The sequence below is a fragment of the Triturus cristatus genome, chromosome 2_2 (assembly GCF_964204655.1).
Source record: "Triturus cristatus chromosome 2_2, aTriCri1.1, whole genome shotgun sequence".
In the NCBI taxonomy this organism is placed as follows: domain Eukaryota; kingdom Metazoa; phylum Chordata; class Amphibia; order Caudata; family Salamandridae; genus Triturus; species Triturus cristatus.
In genome coordinates, this window is record NC_140582.1 from 333,982,825 (window position 1) to 334,003,950 (window position 21,126).

The following is a 21,126-nucleotide window of genomic DNA, read 5'->3' on the forward strand; positions in this document are numbered from 1 at the left end:
CAGTCACTAGTGGAGCTGTGAAACAATTGTTGGCTGATCTTTTTCTGTACTATTCTGTAGGCACTCGTATTTACAATGTAATGTTATCTATCTACAAGGAAAACCCAATGTAAAATTAATATTGTTTAATCATATTATGATGACTGTTTTCATGATTATCCTAGGGAATAAATATCATTTTCTCGCATTAATTTATAGGCCATTCAATAGGTGCCACAATCGACCCTTTAAAAAATAATACATATAAAATCAGAGACCCGGCACAGTCTCCCTGTAATTTGTGCAAATGAGAGGGACTGCACTAACTGAAACTAAATAAGCTTAAACCGTTTTTCTGTGCACAGCGGCCATGTTTTTGTCGTAGCTACGTCGTCTACCCCGATCAACGGGAGATGGCGCTGTAGAACCAGAGCTCAAGGGAAAGACAGCACCAACGAGACCTTGAATCTCCTAATGTATGACCTACAGGAAGAGTCAAAAGAAGCAGGAAACAACTATGAGCGTCCCTTGGCGCTTATGCTGCGGGCTCGGTCGTGCTGCTCTGACGCGCACCGTGCGGCCTGCCCATTTACTACGCTGTTTGTACAGAACAATGCACTTCAGCACAGAGGAGCGAGGCCAGCCTGGCTCCACAGACTACCGCCTCTACTTTAGTAAGTAGCTGCTAGCAGAGGCGCACTCGGCACAGGGAGCGAGAAGACTCCGGTGCTTGAGACCAAAGCTATGCCGGTGGGAGGAGCAGCTCTGTGCGTGCGTGCTGTACGCGCGCGTCGCCGTTGGCAGTAACAGTTGGGCGCGCGAGTGTTTAATTCGTCCCGTCAGCGCGTGACCTAATGGGGAACTGTGGGGGCACAATCGATCTGCTGTTAACACTTTGGTTTCTGTTGAACGATGAGGTCTGAGAAGTGGAAAAGTTGCACGTGGTATTTTCTCCGCGACGCAGAAGCAGCAGTGCTTTACAATAGACGTGTATCTTCTGCCGCCGCACTAGTTTTATATCATGATTTTATTTAGTGCACAGACATTCTTTCTTCAAAGAATATCTGTGTACTAAATAAAAGCATGGTGCGCCTTGCATAGAGTAGTAGGCAGTGCCTTAAATGGGGGGGGAGGGGGGAATGTGCAGGTACTCATTTACATGTGGCGAGTGAGCGGGGATTGGGGGCGGGGCTTAAGGGAAGACATGCTTCTTGACTTATATACTACTTGAAGCACATACCAAAACAAATGAGAAATGGCTTTCAATAAACAAAGAACGTTTGTTTACTCATTACACAGCGAAAGCCAAACGTGGTGATATTTTCACATTTCCTTGTTTTGTAATATTTGCAACATCAATCCTGTTAATTGCTGTTTCTTGGCACAATACCATATATTCTCCAGCGACACAGAAAGAAACAAGCAGACGTGCATACACAAGCATTCCACACATTTCCTCCTTGCAAGAGTGTCTATTCTCTCCCCTTTTCTCTCCTATTTCTCTTACACAAAAATAATCACAGACAAACAATAGCAGACACTTAACAAAAGAATCAGCTGGGATTAAAGCCATTTGAACCTGGTTACCTCCTACGGCTTTCTGAATAGCTTTGTCACCGGGTTACCTCGATTTCTGTGTTTGCAACACAGCATGATGGTGAACACCCGGACGGTATGCAAATGAGCCCAAGCTGAATAGTTCAGCGGTGGCTCGACTCAGGCCTACAGAAGTAACTTGGCTGTCAGAGACAGGCCGCCAGCACCAGCGCTTCATGAGTACCGGTACTCTCCTCGGCAGTGGAGAAGTGCCGGTACTCAGAGTGATAAAACTAAGAAGTGCCGGTACTCAGTACCAGTGAGTACCGGCCCATTTAAAGCACTGGTAGTAGGCGAACACAATACTATTGCTATTTTAAATTTAAATACGTGCCGGTTCAGTTTACAAATGTGTTTAGCTTAAGTATTGGAAATCAGTGGGAATTTTATTTCGGATCTTGAGAAGAGAGAGTTGCTGTGGAAACATTCATGTGGGTTTGCAAAGCCCTACAAGTCAACTTTTCAAGGCTGAAAAGAAAGCAATGTTCGTGCAGCTTTGCAAATGGTCAGTGGGTCTCCAGAGAATGAAAGATTTCCTAGTAAGCATGATGGAGAGTTTCAATTCTATTAAGGACACGGACTCAAGGATTATGCTCAACTATTTCCTTTTTCAAGCATCTTCAACTTTAACTTCATAACAAAGAAAAAATAAGCGTTGACAATGCAATAGGTCTCGCCTTTGATTAAGTTAAAGCCATTTGCTTTGCTAATGGTATTGTATAGCACATCAAATGGCTTTAACTTAATCAAAGGCGAGCTCTATTGCATTTTTAATGCTTGTTTCACTTTACTATAGAGTACTGATGTTGACATATTTATTCCCTATATAGCCTTTGCTTTTTTGCATAGGAGTTCTAGAGTCTGCTAAGAACCCGCTGGACCCCTATATAAATAGGGGGGTGTTTTGTTTGTTGTGCGTATTCATGGTTCCTCTCACCCTATTGTTTGATTAGAAAGCTTTCAAGAAAGGCGGGCAACTAGAGCAAAATTTAGGGGGGGGGGCTGAAAAAGAGTCCGAGAGACTGGGAAAGAAGTAGCGCAATATGCAATGGAGAGAAAAAAGAGGGAAGAAGATGGAGAGGAAAGATGACAAAGAGAGTGTCATAGAAATGTGGGGCATAGAGGGTGAAAAGGACACCCAAAAGAATCATAAAATATAAATACATATAAAAATTACATTCTGCAAAAATACAGTGCATTTCAACAAGTACAATTCAATCAGCCTTTGTCAGTAGAAGCACACAATGTCTGCACAATTGCATGCTATACTCCTGCCCACTGGAATTATGCGATTGTGCGGCTGGCAGACAGGGGCACCTGGGACCTGGTGAAGAGGGGATGCTGCGACAGAAGTAAGGGGACAGGAGGAACGAGCACCGGTAGGGATTCTCCCCAGGGGCGGCACATACCGAGACAAACATGTGCATGAATACAGACTTTTGTCAAAGATGAATCCTGCTCCCGGTGACTCTCGCTGCTGTTCCTGGCTCTAGCTTTGAAATGCCTGTGCCCTTTGCCTCACCATATACACTGAACTGGGGTGGTGGAGTGAGCTAAAGAATGATGATGGATTAAACCCAGATCAGTTGACTGGGGGTGAGTGTTTGATTTGCTCTAACGCTCCGTCCATCATCCCCTTTGATATCGCTTTGTTCGCCCTAAGTTGGTAGGGTATGCCCAGACGTGGGTCCCTTGCTCACTTTGCCACTGGATTCAAGATAGCCTGGCTGACGAGGGTTATGAACCCGAAACCGGTCCCAGGATGCTTGTTTCCGGTCCAGGGAAGACATGGCTTGGCAGTTCGGGCTGGACTGTTCCCATGAGGCACAGGGTCAGACTGATTTGCATATGGCCATGTCTGAACTGGGGTGGTGGAGTGAGCTAAAGAATGATGATGGATTAAACCCAGATCAGTTGACTGGGGGTGAGTGTTTGATTTGCTCTAATGCTCCGTCCATCATCCCCTTTGGTATCGCTTTGTCCGCCCTAAGTTGGCAGGGTATGCCCAGACGTGGGTCCCTTGCTCACTTTGCCACTGGATTCAAGATAGCCTGGCTGACGAGGGTTATGAACCCGAAACCGGTCCCAGGATGCTTGTTTCCGGTCCAGGGAAGACATGGCTTGGCAGTTCGGGTTGGACTGTTCCCATGAGGCACAGGGTCAGACTGATTTGCATATGGCCATGTCTGAACTGGGTTGGTGGAGTGAGCTAAAGAATGATGATGGATTAAACCCAGATCAGTTGACTGGGGGTGAGTGTTTGATTTGCTCTAACGCTCCGTCCATCACCCCCTTTGGTATCGCTTTGTTCGCCCTAAGTTGGCAGGGTATGCCCAGACGTGGGTCCCTTGCTCACTTTGCCACTGGATTCAAGATAGCCTGGCTGACGAGGGTTATGAACCCGAAACCGGTCCCAGGATGCTTGTTTCCGGTCCAGGGAAGACATGGCTTGGCAGTTCGGGCTGGACTGTTCCCATGAGGCACAGGGTCACACTGATTTGCATATGGCCATGTCTGAACTGGGGTGGTGGAGTGAGCTAAAGAATGATGATGGATTAAACCCAGATCAGTTGACTGGGGGTGAGTGTTTGTTTGATTTGCTCTAACGCTCCGTCCATCATCCCCTTTGGTATCGCTTTGTTCACCATATACACCATCACCAGGGGCCCCAGCAAGCTCGCCACACGGAGGAGGGCAGGTAAGTTCTCTCACACTTTTCTGCGCAATGACCACAAATGCTTTTTGATTAACTTTGCCGCTGACGTTATTGACTGTATTGTATTTGTATAGCGCTTCAAAAACTGTCGAGGTCGAGAAGCGCTGCGATTTGCACCGGGTTCCTATCGCTTTAAAAAAAAAAAAAGGGAAAGTAAAAGGAATCATACCTCTCATGCGAAATTCTGTCATTTCTCCATGAAATTACTTATTGTATCTTCGGCCTGAAATGTATAATCAGGTGGGCTGACAATGATCCACTCCAATTCAGCTCCGTGCAGAAGGTCAGCCAGGGCAGGCGGCGTTGGGAATGTTCAGGGGGTTTAACCTGTAAATGCCTGTAGTTGTGACTTTTGGTAGAAGAGTATGTTCAGATAGATCTTGTGTTTGTGCTCACAGGTCTAAGCCCCCGAGAGCTTCCAGAACGCGGGGAGAAGGGGGGGGAGAGGGGGCAAGTGGGAGGCTCCGATTCTTGCCTGTAGCCAGCTCTGCGAGCCAGCTTCACTCACAGAGATCGACAGCAAGCTTGTGGATCCGAAGGGCAGGGCAGACCCATCACCGCCTTCCTCCGTGGCATCGTTCTCCTCTTCTTCGTACAGGTGATAGGAAAAGTCCTGCTGGTTTAATCCCCATGCCTGCTGTCAGCCACCACCCTCCCCCCACCCAGGGTGACCTTGCCTTTTGTACTGGGCTTCACCATCTTGCAGTCCTCGCATGCCCTCGGATCCCAGCAATCCGCACGGGAAGGGCATTACAGCTCTTGTTAAATCCCCCCCCACCCAGGGTGACCTTGCCTTTTGTACTGGGCTTCACCCTCTTGCAGTCCGCGCATGCCCTCGGATCCCAGCAATCCGCACGGGAAGGGCATTACAGCTCTTGTTGAATCCCCATTTGTTCAGCTGATGAGGGGGCGCTCTCCTGGGTGGGCTGTAGCCGGAAAGGTAGCTCAGTGTGTTCGTGCGCTTGCTTTTAGCGCTCTGCGAAACCTTGGTCTCGAGTGCCTGTCTCGATAAGATAGTAAGGTACTTCAGTGTTTTCTGTAAGCATCATTTATTGACATCTCTTCAGCTGATGATGGGGGCGCTCTCCTGGGTGGGTTGTAGCCAGAAAGGTTGCTCAGAGGGTTTATGCGCTTGCTGGTAGCGCTCTGCGAAACTTTGTTAGCCTCGGTAAGATAGTAAATGTATTTCAGAGTTTTCGTTAAGCTTCATTTGGTGACTTATGCGCACAGTGCTGGACCTGGGTTCCAACTACGGATATATGATAGGTAGGTGGGTTAATGTGATTCCTGTAAATATCTTTGTAGGCCTGCTGTCTAGGTCCTCGTGCCGTTTCCCGCCCACATGCTGCTCTATTACACCATTTATACTTTGGAAGTGAATAAAACTCAGTTCAATACTAATGATGCATAATATAGGGTGGGCGGTAAGAGGGGAGGGAGCGAAAGCAAGCTGCCATGCATGCATACGGCAAAAAAGTGCGCGCGCGTGTGCTCATCTCTACGCTCATAAAAGTAAACAAAGATGGCGTCGGGCTGTCTACATGCGTGTGCATTTTTCTGTCCGTACGCGTGCATGTTTAACATTGTGAATGGCGAGAGCAGCCATCTTTGTCCATCTGGACGCGCGTGCATTCAGCTTTGGCTGAATCGATCGCAATAGGTCCTCGCATGGCGAGTGCGCATGCGCTGCTTTCGCCAGGCGAGACCTAACTAGCACTTTCATGGTGCCTTTAGTAAGGGTCATCCACTATCCATCAATAGGCTGTCCGTATTATCCACGAGGGCGTATGCTTCCTGTACAACCTCCTCTTTCTTGACTGCGACCACTCTATCCTTGCATACTGTCAGTCAGTTTTGGAACCCTCGGAACCTAGAAGAAGCCAAAAGACAAGTCCATGACTCTGATCTTAAGGTACAACCCGATAAACATCACTAAACCATGGTGCAAGTACATCAAAATATGAACAGTAATGGACACAGACATCCTTTGTGTCTCCCCAAGGGATCTCCAACCAAAGGTAAAATAACCTCAAAAGCACATACTTATACCATACAGCAGAGTCCCACCTTGATGGATGCACTCCTTAACAGTACCAGGTTGGAAACAGGACCCTCGGAGCCCGGGGCGGAAATAATCCTCGCCTCCGTGTCTTTAATAGAATTGAAACTTTCCTTCGTGTTTACTAGGAAATTTGTCATTCTATGGCAGGCCCGGAGGCGAGGATTATGCTTGTTTAAAGCTTATCCACCACCAACGACTCCATGTCCTTGACTGGTTTAAAATAGAACCTCTTGATCATAGAGTCTGATAACTAGTCTGCGGCGTTTATAATATCCTCCAACCTGGTCCCTAAGGAGAAAGCTTTTGAAGCCATAGCTCTCCTCACTGAATGGGCGCCACACTGCAAGACATTTATACCCGCTTCATGCATCACCCATCTGACCCAACGGACTATGGTTGGTGGTGCTTGGAAGGGTTTCCTTAGGGAAATCAACAATCAGCGTTCCCCTGGGGAACGAGTTTGTTCCGTCTTACTCTCGTATTCTTTGAGGCATCTGATGACACACAATTTAGGTGAATGATCGAATGCTGGTTAGGACACCATTCAGGAATCTGATTGGGTCCTTCGAACAATATGGAAGGTGACCCCCTGCAGGGTGTGAACCCTTCCGAAAATGTCCTGCACCCTAATATCGGACACTCGTCAACATGAAACCAGACACGAGCATCGCCAGTTTAGCTGACAGTACTTATGAGACAAACACTAATTAGTAAAACACTGTTGGGGTGTCCTTAACTAGGAGACATGGCGCCTATGGAGTTTGCATCAGTATGAGGTAGTAATGTATTCTAGCGGTACTAGAGGTGAGGGAAACCACCCTAGACCCTCAAAACATTTGACCCTTAGGTCAGTCAAAAACAATTCCTATCCTCTGCACAAATCATATGAATATGCGTTTTCTTTTTTCTTTAAGCCACTATGTGATAGTTCGCACTAGAATCTGGGGATACGGTTTTCTCAGGGACCTTATCTAAGAGCGCCATAATTTATCGATACTCTATAGTGTATTCCCCACGAGTTGTCACCCGGTGATATATAAAATATATATGCTGCATATACACTGTTTATATTAACAAAGGTGATTTGGGTTTCCACTACATGGTGAAATGTTGTTCACCATACTACACATGTTTACATGTGAATACATTTTGATACAGCCATTTTCATATTACTTTTTAGCCCTGAAGAAGTCGTGGGGTCAACCCCTATCGACGAAACACGTGTTGGCTGGGCGTTGTGGATTAAAGAAAAAGAATAATCATATGAATCACTCTCTTCATTTTCTTTATACGCTACGTTGTAAGAAATTTCACATATGATTTGTGCGTGTGCAGAGGATAGTAAGTGTCAAATACTTATTAGGTTGCCAAGATTGGAATAGGTGCAGAACCTATTTGACGTCCCATAGCGACGAATACCTGGGCATGAGGCGAATTCCCCTCATCAATTTACAGATCATCTGGTGTTCCCCAACTGGTTGTGCCTGGACAGTTGCGCGACCTGCTGAGATCGCTGTCCTATAAGAGTTAATAGTGCAGTACGCCAGGCCCTGGGCCGCCAGTGACGCCAAGAAATTCATAATGGCTACCACCTTGCACCCCATGGGATTCTGGTCGTTCCAAACACACCAACCGACACATCTGGTCCAAGTTGATCTGTATCGCTGTCTGCCCAAGCCACTCCCAGTAGCCTCTGAGCATCGTTCGATAGGCCTGAGACTCTCCAGCGATGCCTGGAATCTGCCAGGCCACTAAGGACGTTCTTCCTTGTTGGACTAGAGGATGGGGATGCCTTGGGGATCCCTCAGAAGGAAAGGATCACATGCTAGAAGGATTGGAGAATCCCAGGAAAGTTCCAGAAGATCTGGAAGCCACACTTGAGACCTCCTGTACGAGGTAATCAACACCACCTTCGCCTGCTGTCTGCGGATATGTGAAGTGAGTCTCATTATCATCGTGAATGGAGGAAAGGCGTACCCCGTCTTCCCGGAGCAGTCCTGGAGAAAAGCATCCGTCGCGGCAGCTAGAGGGTCTGGTTTCCAACCAGAGAATCGCGGTAGTTGGTGGCCCAGATGGGACGCAAAGAAGTCTATTGAGATTGGGCCTGACCTGTTGTGGAGTCTTTGAAAGGACGGTGGATGCAGTTGCTACAGCCTCATGTCTGACTAGCTCCTGGAGCACCAATCTGCTATCACATTGGAGGCTCCTGGGAGGTATTCAGGTGTTCACGAGATGTTGTGGGAGAGACAAAACGTCCAATGGTCTTTGGCCAGGTCTGCTAGAGCCTTGAACTTCGTACCTCCGAGATGGTTGATGTAACGGACCGCCGAGACAAGGTACCTCTTCAGGAGTACGTTGGAAGACACCATGTCCTTTGTCCAACACTGGATTGTGAAGGAGCCTGCAATCAATTCTAGGCAATTGATGTGGAGCTGGCTTTCCTCGGCGGACCACTTTCCTCCTGTAAAGGACCCCCCGCAACGAGCTCCCCAGCCTGACTTGCTTGCATCGGATTCTATTACTAAGTCCGGATCGCAGCCAAAGATGGCTCTGCCATTCCAGGCTTCCATATGATCCAGCCACCATCTCATCTCCATGTGACTTCCTCTGTAATGGGCACTTGATCGGAATACTGCAGACCTCTGCGAAGGTGAGTCTTTCAGCCGTTGGAAAGCTCTGTAGTGGAGCGGCCCTGGGAAAACTGCCTGAATTGAAGAGGCGAGAAGGCCTACCAACCGAGCTATCTGTCTCAATGAGGTGGAGGAACGTGCTAGCATTCGCCTCTGTTCCCTGCAGATCTTGGCTATCTTCCTCGCTGGGAGACTCAGAGTGCGGGTCACCGAATCTATGGTAAACCCCAGGAAGGTCACCTGTTTGGATGGACTCCGGAGTGACTTCTTGACATTTATCACGAACCCCAGGCTCTGGAGGAGGTCCACCGTTTCCTGCAATCGCTGTGAATGGTGAAAAGGGCATTGCTCTTGGAGCAGAATGTTGTCCAAGTAAATGATGAGTCGAGAACCTTTGGCTCTTAGTGTTTCCACCACTGGTCAGGGATTGGCCTCTGGTTGCTGCTCTGCCACTGCGGCCTCTGTAGCCTTGTTGTGATTGGAAGAACTCTTGTTTGCCTGAGTCTGGGTTTTTCTTGCCGCCTCTTTGAGGGCCTTGGGTGTAAAAGCAGCCGGCCGAGCACGCTTTGCCACGACTGGCCCTACAAAAATTCTAGCATGGAAAACTTTTTTAATGGAGGATTGTGCCTTATCTAAGGACGTAAAAGTGGCGACAAACTTTGTCAGCTCTTTGATGACTGGTCCCCAAAGAGACCGCCCTGAGCTACTGTGCCCGCTTCGGAAGAGGCTAAGTCCCCCAGCTTGGGGTCCACTTTCAGTAGAAATGAGCGTCGCCTCTCTGTAGAGAGGGCGCAATTAGCATTGCCCAAGAAGACTATTGCGCGATGTGCCCAATTTGAAATCCTTTCCGGGGAAAGGGGGGTGCCTACCAGTTTGGCCTCCTTGGCCAACTCCAAGATCTTCGTAATGGGGCCAGACCTGGGTGATGGTCTGGATGGTTGCTGACCCACTTATAGTGTCCGTCACAGGTCGCTTGTTCCCTCTTCCAATACCTTCTTGTAGCTCCTTCTCTGTGGTGTTCCCTCTTTGGGACTTTCTTCTGTGGGCAGAACGGAGCTGTGGTACTGCCTCCTTGCTCTTGGTGGCGCAGAACGTGCACCTTGAAGCTTTGCTGCCATCAAGCTTGTTGTGAAGTGTGACGTGGTGTGCCTTGAGGGTGCAGGATGATGTAGTCTTAGTTCCTGGACCACAGTAGCGGTATTGAGTGCTTCTGTTCACCTTTTGGTCTGGTCCAGTTTTCCTTGGACTGTCCCCATGCTTGGGGATGTGTCCATCTGGCAGGCTTGGAAAGACAATGTGGTGTCTCTGGGTTTCTCTGTCTCTTTTGTGGAGGGCACTTGGTGGGTTGCTTCTCGTGATCCGGGTGCCTTTCTGGGGTGCTTTGAGGTGTGGCTGGGACAGCAGTCTGTTCTTGGTGGTTGGGTGGCATTGCAGGCTTTGCCAATCTGATTCACTTGGGTGCCTTAGCTGATGGTCACCCACCTGTTACTTTCTTCTCTTGGCAGTGTCTCTCATTTTCTCCGTGGCATGCTTGTCTTATCCTGGTCTCCTCTATTCCACTTCTTGGCCAACAGTGGTTGTAGGACAGGCCTGGTTACTGGAGCAAATAACTTATACTGTCCTTCCTTTGTGATGGCAGCACAGGAGCTGGTCCCCCGTCCCTCCCTATATGTGTTTCTTTGGCCAGCAATGAGATGCTGGTGAATAGGCGCTGGAAATAGGGGTGCTGCAGCACCCCCAGAAAAAACCATGCTAGAGTTCAGAAAGTGAATGAGCAATTAAGATTTTGTGTTTATATTGTCACATTAGATGCAATTCAGAGATATCGGTCTGTGGGCCAGATGTCCGACCATTGGATTTAACGCCTCGCAATTTGCGACAAATTGCATGTCGCAAATTGCTAGGCGCTAAATCCAATGTACAACAGTGTCTCAGACACTTTGCGATTCCCAATGGGGTCGCAAATTACGAGGCTCATGAATATTAATGAGCCACTCGCAATTTGCAACCCCATTGGGAATGGCAGGCTCTCCCAGGTATGGTGACCTGTTGGGCTCAGTAGACCACCATGTCTGGGACTGCTTTTAAATAAAGCAGTTTTTTTTAATGCAGCTCGTTTTCCTTAAAGGAAAACAGGATGCATTAAAAAAATTAAAATGAAACCATTTTGTTTCATTTATTAAGGGCATGTAGTTGTCCCTGGGACCACTGCCTGCCCTTAAAAAATATTTCCGCCTGCATTTGCAAAGGGGAAGTGGTCCCCTGGGGACCCCTTCCCTTTTGCAAGTGCATTACCACCCTCTTGAAGAGCGTGGTAATTTGCGAATGTTTTGCGACCGCAATTGCGGTTGCAAAACATTCATACATGAGGTTGGGGTCGCTATTAGGAAGGGAACGTCCCTTCTTAACAGTGACTCGCAATTCCTAAATAGCGAGTCGCAAATAAATTGCGACTCGCTATTTAGGAATTGTACATAGCCATTTGACATTTTGCATGCGCAAACAGGTGGCAAACAAGTTTGCGTATGCAAAATAGGGTCGTACATCTGGCCCTGTCTTTCTTCTGACAAATCGGTGCATTTTTTTAAACCTGGATTGTACTTTTATTTCTCTGACTACAAAGTGACAGGCTTTTGTGATCTAGGTGACAATCCTGCTGGGGTTCAAGAAATGAGTGGAAAGGTGTTCAGTGTTTTCCTAACTGACAACCTTAAAAAATGCTAAATTATATTAACACATTTCAAATTATACCAGCAATTACAAAAGCACAAATTTAGCACTAGTTTTGAAGTGTGATGGTAACATAGATTTTAATAAGATCAACCAAGACAGTCTACTAGGTGATGTGCACATGATAAATATTTGCTGAAACCTGATTTCCAGACATTATCTTTTTTACGCGATATAATGTTCCCAGTAAAAAGTGCAGGTGTACAAATTTAGTGACCGTTCCAATGAAAAATATGCTGTCTACAAATGAGAATGCACTACTTCCACAGTGCTTAAAAATACACCACCTGCTACTTACCACCTCTTACCGCTCTCCCGCTGGAGGGGCAAAGCACATTTGCTACATTAGTTTTTTTGTATGATGCTTAGATTTTTCAAAATCTTTATGACTCTAGTGATATAATATTAATTGCAGCACTCCCTCTCAAAAACTTGTTCTTGTTCCAGCACCACTGTGCTGGTGTAAGTAAGTAATACATTTATTGTATATAGTTAATTAAAACCTTTACAATTTTTTGAGCCGACATCTTCCAATTGACATATAAAACAATAAAAAATACACAGGCGTATTATACAGGCATGTTAAAAAAAAGATTTATCTTTGAATTCTAAACTATTATTTGCGCCTCATCATTTTATGTAAAAAAAAAATGTTGGTGCTGGTGGAGTAGCTCTTGGGGTGCGAGTACTGGTCAGCAGGGCTCAGTGTGCTAAACTTCGCATTCTGTTCTTTTTGGTGGGCCGCTTCTTTTGTTGGTCAGTGCCCACAGTTTGGCTCTCCTTGCGTGTGGTGCTCTGCCTCCCCTCCCATGCCAGTATCTGAAGGCTGCTGCAGTGAGAGACAAACAGTCTTTTCATCTCCCTGTGGTGCCTGCAGGCGATTACCAGGTGGTGTGCAGTGTGCATCAGGCCTGGTAGAGCCTCTCACCTGTGATCGTGGTATGAAGCCACCATGGGGCATTTGATGCTCTCCAAACCCATCAAGGCTTCGCCCTCTGACCCAAATCAGTAGCCTCAGTCTGGGCAAAGGGCTCCTCCCACTGCTACAGGTACCTGGGTGATGAAGGTGGGCAGAGTACAGCTCTGTGATTTCTTTGCCTTGTGGATTTTGAAAGGAAGTGAGGCTTTCAAGGCAGACAATGGCCTGCTGCTGCCCTGTTGGGGTTTTTCCTTCACCTGTTGAGCTGTTCCTTCTGGTACAGCGCTCCTTGCTCTTTTTCTCTTGGGTCACATTGTCTCCTGTCTTCCTGGGGTACTTTTGGTGCTGTGGGGTTGCTGCAGGAGACCAACACGGTTGTCTTCTCTCCTGCGGTATTGTCAGCCTACCACTAGGGGGTGCACAGCTTTCACAGCACCCATGATGGCTTAATGAGCTCAGTCCTGGTCACTGCGAGGGAGGCGGGCTCTACTCTAATCTGTTCTTCGGTCCTGTTCGGGGCCAGGGGGGCTACCCGGCAGCTCTCTTCTGGCCTCTCTGCATTAAGGCCGATGGGTGTCAGGCTCTCATGGGTTGTCTGTCAGTTTTTTCTTTCTTTGCTACTATGACAGGCAGCTACTCACTAGCATGTGGTGGTGGCTGGTGACCACCAGGTAGCGTGCAGCACACTCTAGCCTGCCTCAGCTTTCTTTTACAGCTGCAGTCTCCGCTGCTGAGTGGAAGGTGGGTACCTGTTCCTGCTACTAGCTGTACTTGGGGGCAGATCACCAACAACCGGCGATAATTATCGCTAAGCGCACTTAGCGTTAGGATAATTATCGCCGGCTATCGCTGGTTTCTATTGCTGAGATAGCGCGCTATCAGCGACGCTTATCTCAAAAGCGATTGAAATACCAGCGATAGCTACATATTGTGCGATTATCGCTGGAAATCGAGCGATAATCGTACAACGATTGGCGAAACGTTGGTGATAGGGGAGGGCACACTTAACCATTATATCCACCTTCCAATGGATATAATGGCTAAGTCGGATTAAAAGCAGGCATAAGAAAAGTAGCGATAAACGCGCCTAGCGCTACTTTTCTTATCGCCATGCCAGTTAGCGGGAGGTTTGATAATAGGAGAAATGTCGGTTAGCGACATTTCTCCCGTTATTTGGGGGAGGAACGCCCACTTCGCATCTCATTAGAGATGCACAGCTGGAGGTTCAGGGAAAGGGTGAAAATGCATGGAAACACGCGCTAACGTGCCCATGCTGATAGGGCGTTAAGATTATCGCCACTTTAGCGGCAAAAAGTGCAGCTAAAGTGGCGATAATTCCCTTTATGATATGCCCCTTACTGAGTTTGTGCGCGGAGCATGTTCAAGATTGTTTTTTTTTTTTTTTTTATCCTTTCAGCTTTCTTTCAGGGTCAGCTGTTCTCGAAGGAGGTATGAGCCTGGAGCCTCCTGCCTCGACCAATCTCACTCACTCACTCTCCCACAGGTGCGCAACGCCCATTGGGCTCAAAGGGCTTCAGCTCCCCACCCCCTGTCGTTTGTGTCAGCCCGGGTGAGACAGCTTCCCGGGCACACACACAGACAGGTTTTGAGCTTATCGCATCCGCACCCGAGTACTTCACAAGTCTTTAAAAGATCATTTTCGTGTTAACAAGGCTTTGTTGTTTTTCACCCCTTCTTAGAGCCCCTGCATCTTCATTCTGCATATTGCTGGAAGAGGCCACCCCCCCCCCCAAATTTGGCTCTAATTGCGTCTCTGCTCTGCCATCACAGGCTATGTGTGTGGGAGCAGCGGGTCCTCTCACTTTTTAGTTTGGTGAGTGCTGCCGTTTTCCCTCATTACGGGTTGCGGTGCTGGTACGGGGGCTCGCTGGGGGTTTATATACCTGTACACACTTTGCTGGGAGGATGCTGCCCCACTCCTCTCACCGGAACAGGTGTAGGCAGCTGCGGGCAGCAAAAAAGTGTCTCAGCAGGTAGGAGCATGGCATGCTGCAGGCCCTGTCATGCCAGAGCTGCGGCAGTAGGCTGGGTCCAGACAGCCTCATCGCCAGTGTAGAGTCGTGAGGCCCTAGGCCGACATGGTGATTAATGAAAAATACAGGCACATGGTTCTGATGAGTATAACTAACCCAGGGCACATGCGTCTGGCCCCTTTTATTGGGAGGGCTGCCTAACTGCTGATGCCTGTAATGGATGGGTGTGGGTGTTGAGGCATCCTCCGGTGAGGGGCTACAACGCTACATGTCCTGCATGACTCTATAACACGGTGGAAACCTTGGCAAAGTAATATATCTTAAAGCTGAATGTGCCAGCACTGTGGTCAGCATTGGATAGAGTGCAAGACCGCTTAACATGGAGGTTGGAGTGATGTAATCTGCCAGGAGGTGGTTTGAGATTTTCTATAGCTGTGGTAACTATATGGAAAACCAAATACAAGTATTAATACTGATAAATCCTAAATGGGTATATCCCGATGTGGGTCCTGTGTTCACTATTCTGTAGGAATCAAGCTAGACCTAATAACCCATAAGAAGGCCAAAACCGATCTGGGGTTGCTTGTGTTCTCTGGCCTGGCAGTTTGGGCTTGGCTGTTCCTTTCGGAGCAGGACTTATGGTGGTTTGCTTATGGTCAGTCACTAAATTGAGTTTAATAATAGCTAAAAACAAGCATCTGCAATGCAATAGTTCTCGCATTTATACAAGTTTGAGCTATTGGCATTGTAAATGACAAAGCCTTTTATTTATGTTTTGGTTTTTAAAACATAAATAAAAGGCATTTTGTCATTTACAATGCCAATAACTTAAACTCTTGCAAATGTTTGTTTAAAAGTGTGTGTCGGAGTGGTTGCAAACAGAAGATAGCAGAAGGAACACAGACTGGGAGGGTGTGGGGAGGCAAAACTAAGGGTGCCGGTGTGGGGAAGCAAAAATGATGGCGCGGTGGGGGGAAGGGGCACGGAGGGCATAGGTAAGCAAACGATAGAGCAATGTGGCGGGCATGGGGAGAAAAGCAAATGAGCAAAAGCAACGTTAAGCTGTGGATGAAAGCGCTCCCTTTACTGGTAATCTGAGCCGAGTAGCAAAGCGCAGCGAGCTGCCACTTTGGAACTGGAGAACGGCTCAGTAAAGCGCTCCAATACCTTCCGGTCGGATTTGTGCCTGCAGGAGAGTGTGTCAAAAAGAGACATTTGCAGCCAAATAGTTTCTTTATTTTTTGGATCCATTTCACAGGGGAACACATTGAGAAAAGAGGGTAAGAGCCCTTTGTTGAAGTCATGGTTTTTAGCAAGTGAGCGAAGGAGCAAACCTAAAGCATATTCATGTTTAAGACAGATGTTCGTTCAGAAAATAAACGCGCCAGATCTAGCGGAATTTACATCACGCACCTTTGACCTCCCTTAAGGCATCTCTGAGTTGCCCCCTTTTGTCTCCCACGGTTGTGAGGAGGACGACGACGCAGCCAGGCGGAAGGTGGACGAAACGGATTACGATCAGGAAGTGCCGGAAACTGCTAGCGGTCTAGTTGCGCTCGGAACGCGCATCGTCAGCACACGACAGCCAATCGGATATAAGGAGGGCGGTACCCGGAAGGCGTGGTTCCAGGACGACGCGGAGGAAGAGCGGAACCAGAGAGAGAGAACAACGGAGCCACGGACGACCAGCGGAGACGTCAGTGACGGCACTGGGAGAAGAGCGGGACCCGTGACGACCGGTGAAGCAGACGGGGTAACTTCGGAAGGCGTACCCACAAGGAAGGAAACGTACACTGCGCACAAGCCCGGCGGCCCGAGAGAGGGAGAGGACGCCCCGGGTCCAGCTGCCACGGCCCGACACCCGGGTCGTGGCCACAGGCAAGTGCCTCTTAAAGGATCTTTTTGGTGGGGTACCTGGGGTGCTTGTACATAGGTAAAACAACACAGTCACAGTGGTAGGAGAACCGGAATCCCTCACCTTTGTTTCGCACTACCATTCACTCCTGATCCCTACTTTACTTTTCCCCTCTCACGACGTTTGGTGGCGGTGGCACAGAAAAAATAGGAGAAGTGAGGAGAACCTAACCAGAGCGTTTCTTTCTTTCCCTTGGGGCTGCCCGGGTTCTGGAGGTTATCCTACGAAGAGGGAGAGAAGAACCAGAGAAAGGGGCATGAAGGTCACTGCAACCATCGGAGGAGAGAAGGATCGGTAGCAGAATACGCTGACTCAGCCCTGAATCTGTGGTGTTAATTTGAGGCTGCACCTGTTTGGTCATTCAGTTCATTTGTAGCTAAGAAAAGGAAAAAGAGGAATCCGGTATCCTGTGGCTTGTTCCTATTAAATAAGGCTTATAACACTTCATATGCTGCTTGGTCTCCGTATATACCTCGTGTCAGGCTATCGGCATTCCTACAACGGTTCCCGAAGAACTCCCTGTTTGCTACGAGTTAAACAAGCCGGTGGTCACAACTGTACATCAGAAACCCTCCTGCAGCAAGAGAACCTCATTAAAGAGAATAGTACTTACAGACTAAAGAAGACGTACCGTGTAACAACCAAAGTAAAAGAGCCAGTCCTCATGGGAGGTTACAAATGAAGACAAGGCGGTACTAAGGAGGGACTACCAAGCCTAATAACGAATCAGAAGTCAGCATTTATGAAGACCAAAGACACAAGCCAATGACAAATATGGGCGGAGAGTGGCCGGGCTTCAAGTACATACTCCAATACAGCATGGCTCGCAGAGCAGTGCATCCGCTGCCCAGACTTGACCTAAAAATGTTGGACTGGCATGCTGCCTGGGTAGGTACCGGTCAGTGAGATTTATTCAAGCATTATACCCAACACCTTTTCGTTTTCCAAACTGATTTTAAAGCCTATTCTTCAGGTATCAACCAGTTTATTCTTTAAAAGTCTTGATAATAGATATTCTGCATACAGTTGGTCATACCACTGAAAGCTTGAGCTCAGCTCGACTCAGGTGGCTGGCTCTGGCTCAGCTCGACGTCCTCTTGACTTCAAACTCAAAATAAGCTGAGCCTACATCTGGCTTTTGCCTCCCACTCACAATATTTCCTTATGCACCAAGAATGAAAAACTAGCATAAACCATTGATGTAAAAAACTAGAGAAAAAAATATCCATAGAGTGGCTAAATTGCTGGCTTCATCCCCTGACTAAATTGTGTGATCCTATGCATATATTTTATTTGACTAAGACTACTTTTTCTTCGTTATCACATCTGAAAGCACCTTCAAATACTTGAGCTCAGGGTGTACTCTGTACAAAAACTTTGGATACTCGTCGGCTGCCATGTTGGACATGTACGACTTGTTTGGAGCTGCGAGGGTGGAGCCACAGGATCAGCAACGGCTTTGGGGTGCAGTGGAGCATGGAGCAGATGCGGGGGCAATGTTGACACCCAGCAGCAAGGGCAGAGCAGGCAGGCAGGATTTATCTGGCTTGTGGCTTGAGCTGCCCGAAACACCAAGTGTAGCTTGAGCGGCACCTGGAACTCGAACCCTAACGGCTGACGGGTCAACATTTGCAGCCGGGAGCCTGCAAATATCCTCCGTAGCCATATTAGACAGTGGTTTTAGGAGCCTCCACTCATTCGGAGGTGGCTGGTGCCCACGATGAAGCCGTTTCAGTTGCTTCAGTTGTTCTGCCATCCTTCGCTTTCTATTTAATGGCCTCCATTTTCCTCCGTCTGACTGCCATTTCTGGCAGCTCACTGTTGTGCCTACTTTTGCTCTTTGGTTGTGCCTGTCTGTTGGTTGTCTGTTGTGCTTGTGCCCGCCAGTATCCCCTTATTGCAACTCAAAACTCCTTCTTAAAATTCTAAAAAATGTAAGAGTTAAAGTTCAAGCCAAAATTCAAGACTAGGCCCACAGAGGAGTAGGAATTGGTGCTTAGGAGAATCTTCTGCTGTTTACTTTTGTGTTATTTTCCGACTGTGAGTGCTGCACCGCCACTGCGCTCACCACCCTTGGGGAGCCGAGAGGTGGTGGGCGTGTGGCAGAGTGGTGACAGCCACAGTGGGCATAAGAGTGCACTGCTTGAGCAATCATCTGGAGTAATTCTGTGGAGAACCCAAAGGAAAGTGATGGAATCTCTTCCCCCGCAAATTTGAAGACGACAATAACATTTGGGGAGGCGACCTTTTGGTGGCGGCAGTGGTTACAGCAGGATGATGTCTGGAAGTACCGAATTGTGACTTTCAATCGTGACTTTTGATTATTTCAAATTGGAGTCAAAGTTTTTAAGGAAAGTCATCTAACTGCTAGCATTGGGTGTTGGCACTATTGGATTCTTCTGCTCCTTGTTTCTCAATGTTCCGTGTGCTCTGCAAGTTCTCTCCAGGTTTTGGGTGTGTCCTGTTTGAAGTGGCCATCTCACTCTATACCATGCACCAGGCCCGTGGGCGGTTGTAGTGTCCTGAGTTTTAGCAGTGGTCTTTGCGACATTGGTCATTGAACATTGAATTGGGGCAGAGTAGAGCAAGCTGTGCTTGGCCTGCTTTTTGGTTTTTATTGGTCTTTTTGAACATTTGGCCATTCTTGCGGTGGAATGATGGTTAAGCGTAGTATTCACAACCCTGTTAGTGTGGATTGAACGTAGGTTGAGCACGGAGCATCAGTGGGAGCTCTCATGGGTTGATGTTTCAAAGGTCCATAAGACAAATGTCCAGGTTGTTGCTTTTTCGATTGCTTATTTAACGCCTAGCCCTGTGTGTGTTCTGAGAAATCTTGTGGTGAAAAAAAGGGATATAGTTAAAAGGCTTTGTGCAGCAAAGGCATCAAAGGGATCCAGTTATTTGCTACAGATCTATATGAAACCCTTATTGAATGAAGAATCTCTTTCGCTACCAGCATATAATAATTTGGAGGAGGGGGTGGATGCAGCAAACTTTAGTATAGCCAAGTAACTTTTGCCAATGGATTCATCGGCAGCCGTACTTAATTTGGGGGGAATGTCTTGGGTTTATTGTTACTTGTAGACAACAAGTGTGAGGATAAGATGAAAGGTGTAATTAGAGTACAAGCAATGGTCCATAGTAAAGTGTATAGTGTGTCTGTCCTGATTTTTGCTCTCTTGTAGGTATGCAAGGTCTAACTTCAGCCCACAGGGCTGTGCAGGAAGAGTCATAGAAGTTAATGCCAACCAACCCTAGTCCTATTAGAAGTTGCTCTGCTAAGGAAAAAAGTCCACAGCAGTCAGTTTGCCGTGAAATGGAGAATATTTTTGAAGAGAGATGGCAGGGGCGGATTGGTAATATCAGATATTGGCATGGACTTAGTAGGTGAACAAATAAGTGGTAATTCTATTCTAGAGAATTTAGAATGGAAGGTGGGGCTGGCGAGAAGTCAGATAAGCCCCTGTGTTCCATGCTTCCAGGTGAGGTTGTGGGATATTAATGAGTCCTCCAGCCTTTGTACTGAACCCATTGATCCTATGGAATGCCATCGAAAACCTATAGAAAATGCCCAAACATTCAACCTCCAACAAAAAAATAGTTTAAATGAAATTTTCTCTCCTGTATTTAATTGATCTATCTTTTACACAAGCGGTCAGTGACCTGGAATTAAATAAAACAGTCCTTTTTTCCCTGAACCATTGTTAGATAGTGTCCCATTGGTTTAACCAAACCATTCCATGAGAGAGTTTGTTTCAAATATCTCAAATTGTCTGGCATCAATGAATAAAATATAGGAGACTGTTTTTCTTTTATCTAATCCAGTAAAGGACACAGAGCATAATGTGGACACTAGCCTATTGGTAGTGCAATTCTTGTCAGAATTACGAATGAAGAATCGGAACCATAAGTGTAAGGAAACCATGGAACCTTTGATAAAAAAACTTGCCATCAGTTGATTTAGACAGAAGCAGTAGATGTGTCCCATTTTAATTCTATGTGCAAGGAAACCTTGGTCCCTTTATTAACTAACTGTTTTAAGTCGACTCAGACTAAAACAGTGGATGTGCCCCATCTTAGTGTGTTGTTAAAGAAAGGTGGAGATATCAAATATGGTTGTAGTTGATGCTTTGAAAATTGCTCCCTCAGAATCAAAGTCCAAAGGGTTTTGGGAAGAGAGTGTGAATGGGTCAGAAAAGCTAGCGAAAGTGTTATAAAATAAAATCGGGGCAAACGAGATTGTTTGTAAATAAATAAAAAAGTCTAAAAGAGTGTGGAAGCGTAGGATAACAAAAATAGGGTCTTAAAGCTGAAGACCATGCCAGAGAAAGGAGAAAGAGGAGGGCTGATTAGCTGCAAGGGACTTCTCTATCACCAGAGAATATGGTGCAAAGGATGAGATTATATTGTTTTCAGGTCCAAGTATTGGTAATATTTTTTGAGATTCAGCAGATCCAGTTCCGGGTCAAAATAACCAATATACGTGTTCATTCTCCTGATCAACTTAATCCTGATAGAGTAAGAGAAACCACATCTGTGACCCAAAGTAATGTATGTTCTAAGGAGGGGGTGGGCCCTTTGGTCT

At 47.1% G+C, this 21,126-nt stretch overlaps 1 protein-coding gene across 1 annotated transcript in view; it reads left to right on the forward strand.

The window, feature by feature from the left end:
- Positions 1-437: 437 nt before the first annotated feature.
- PPA2 (inorganic pyrophosphatase 2) overlaps positions 438-21,126 on the forward strand; it is a 360,440-nt gene continuing 339,751 nt past the window's right edge. The window contains exon 1 of the mRNA XM_085641413.1: positions 438-653. Coding sequence (XP_085497539.1) covers positions 458-653 — 196 coding nt within the window. The 5' untranslated portion in view covers positions 438-457. The remainder of the gene's footprint in view (positions 654-21,126) is intronic.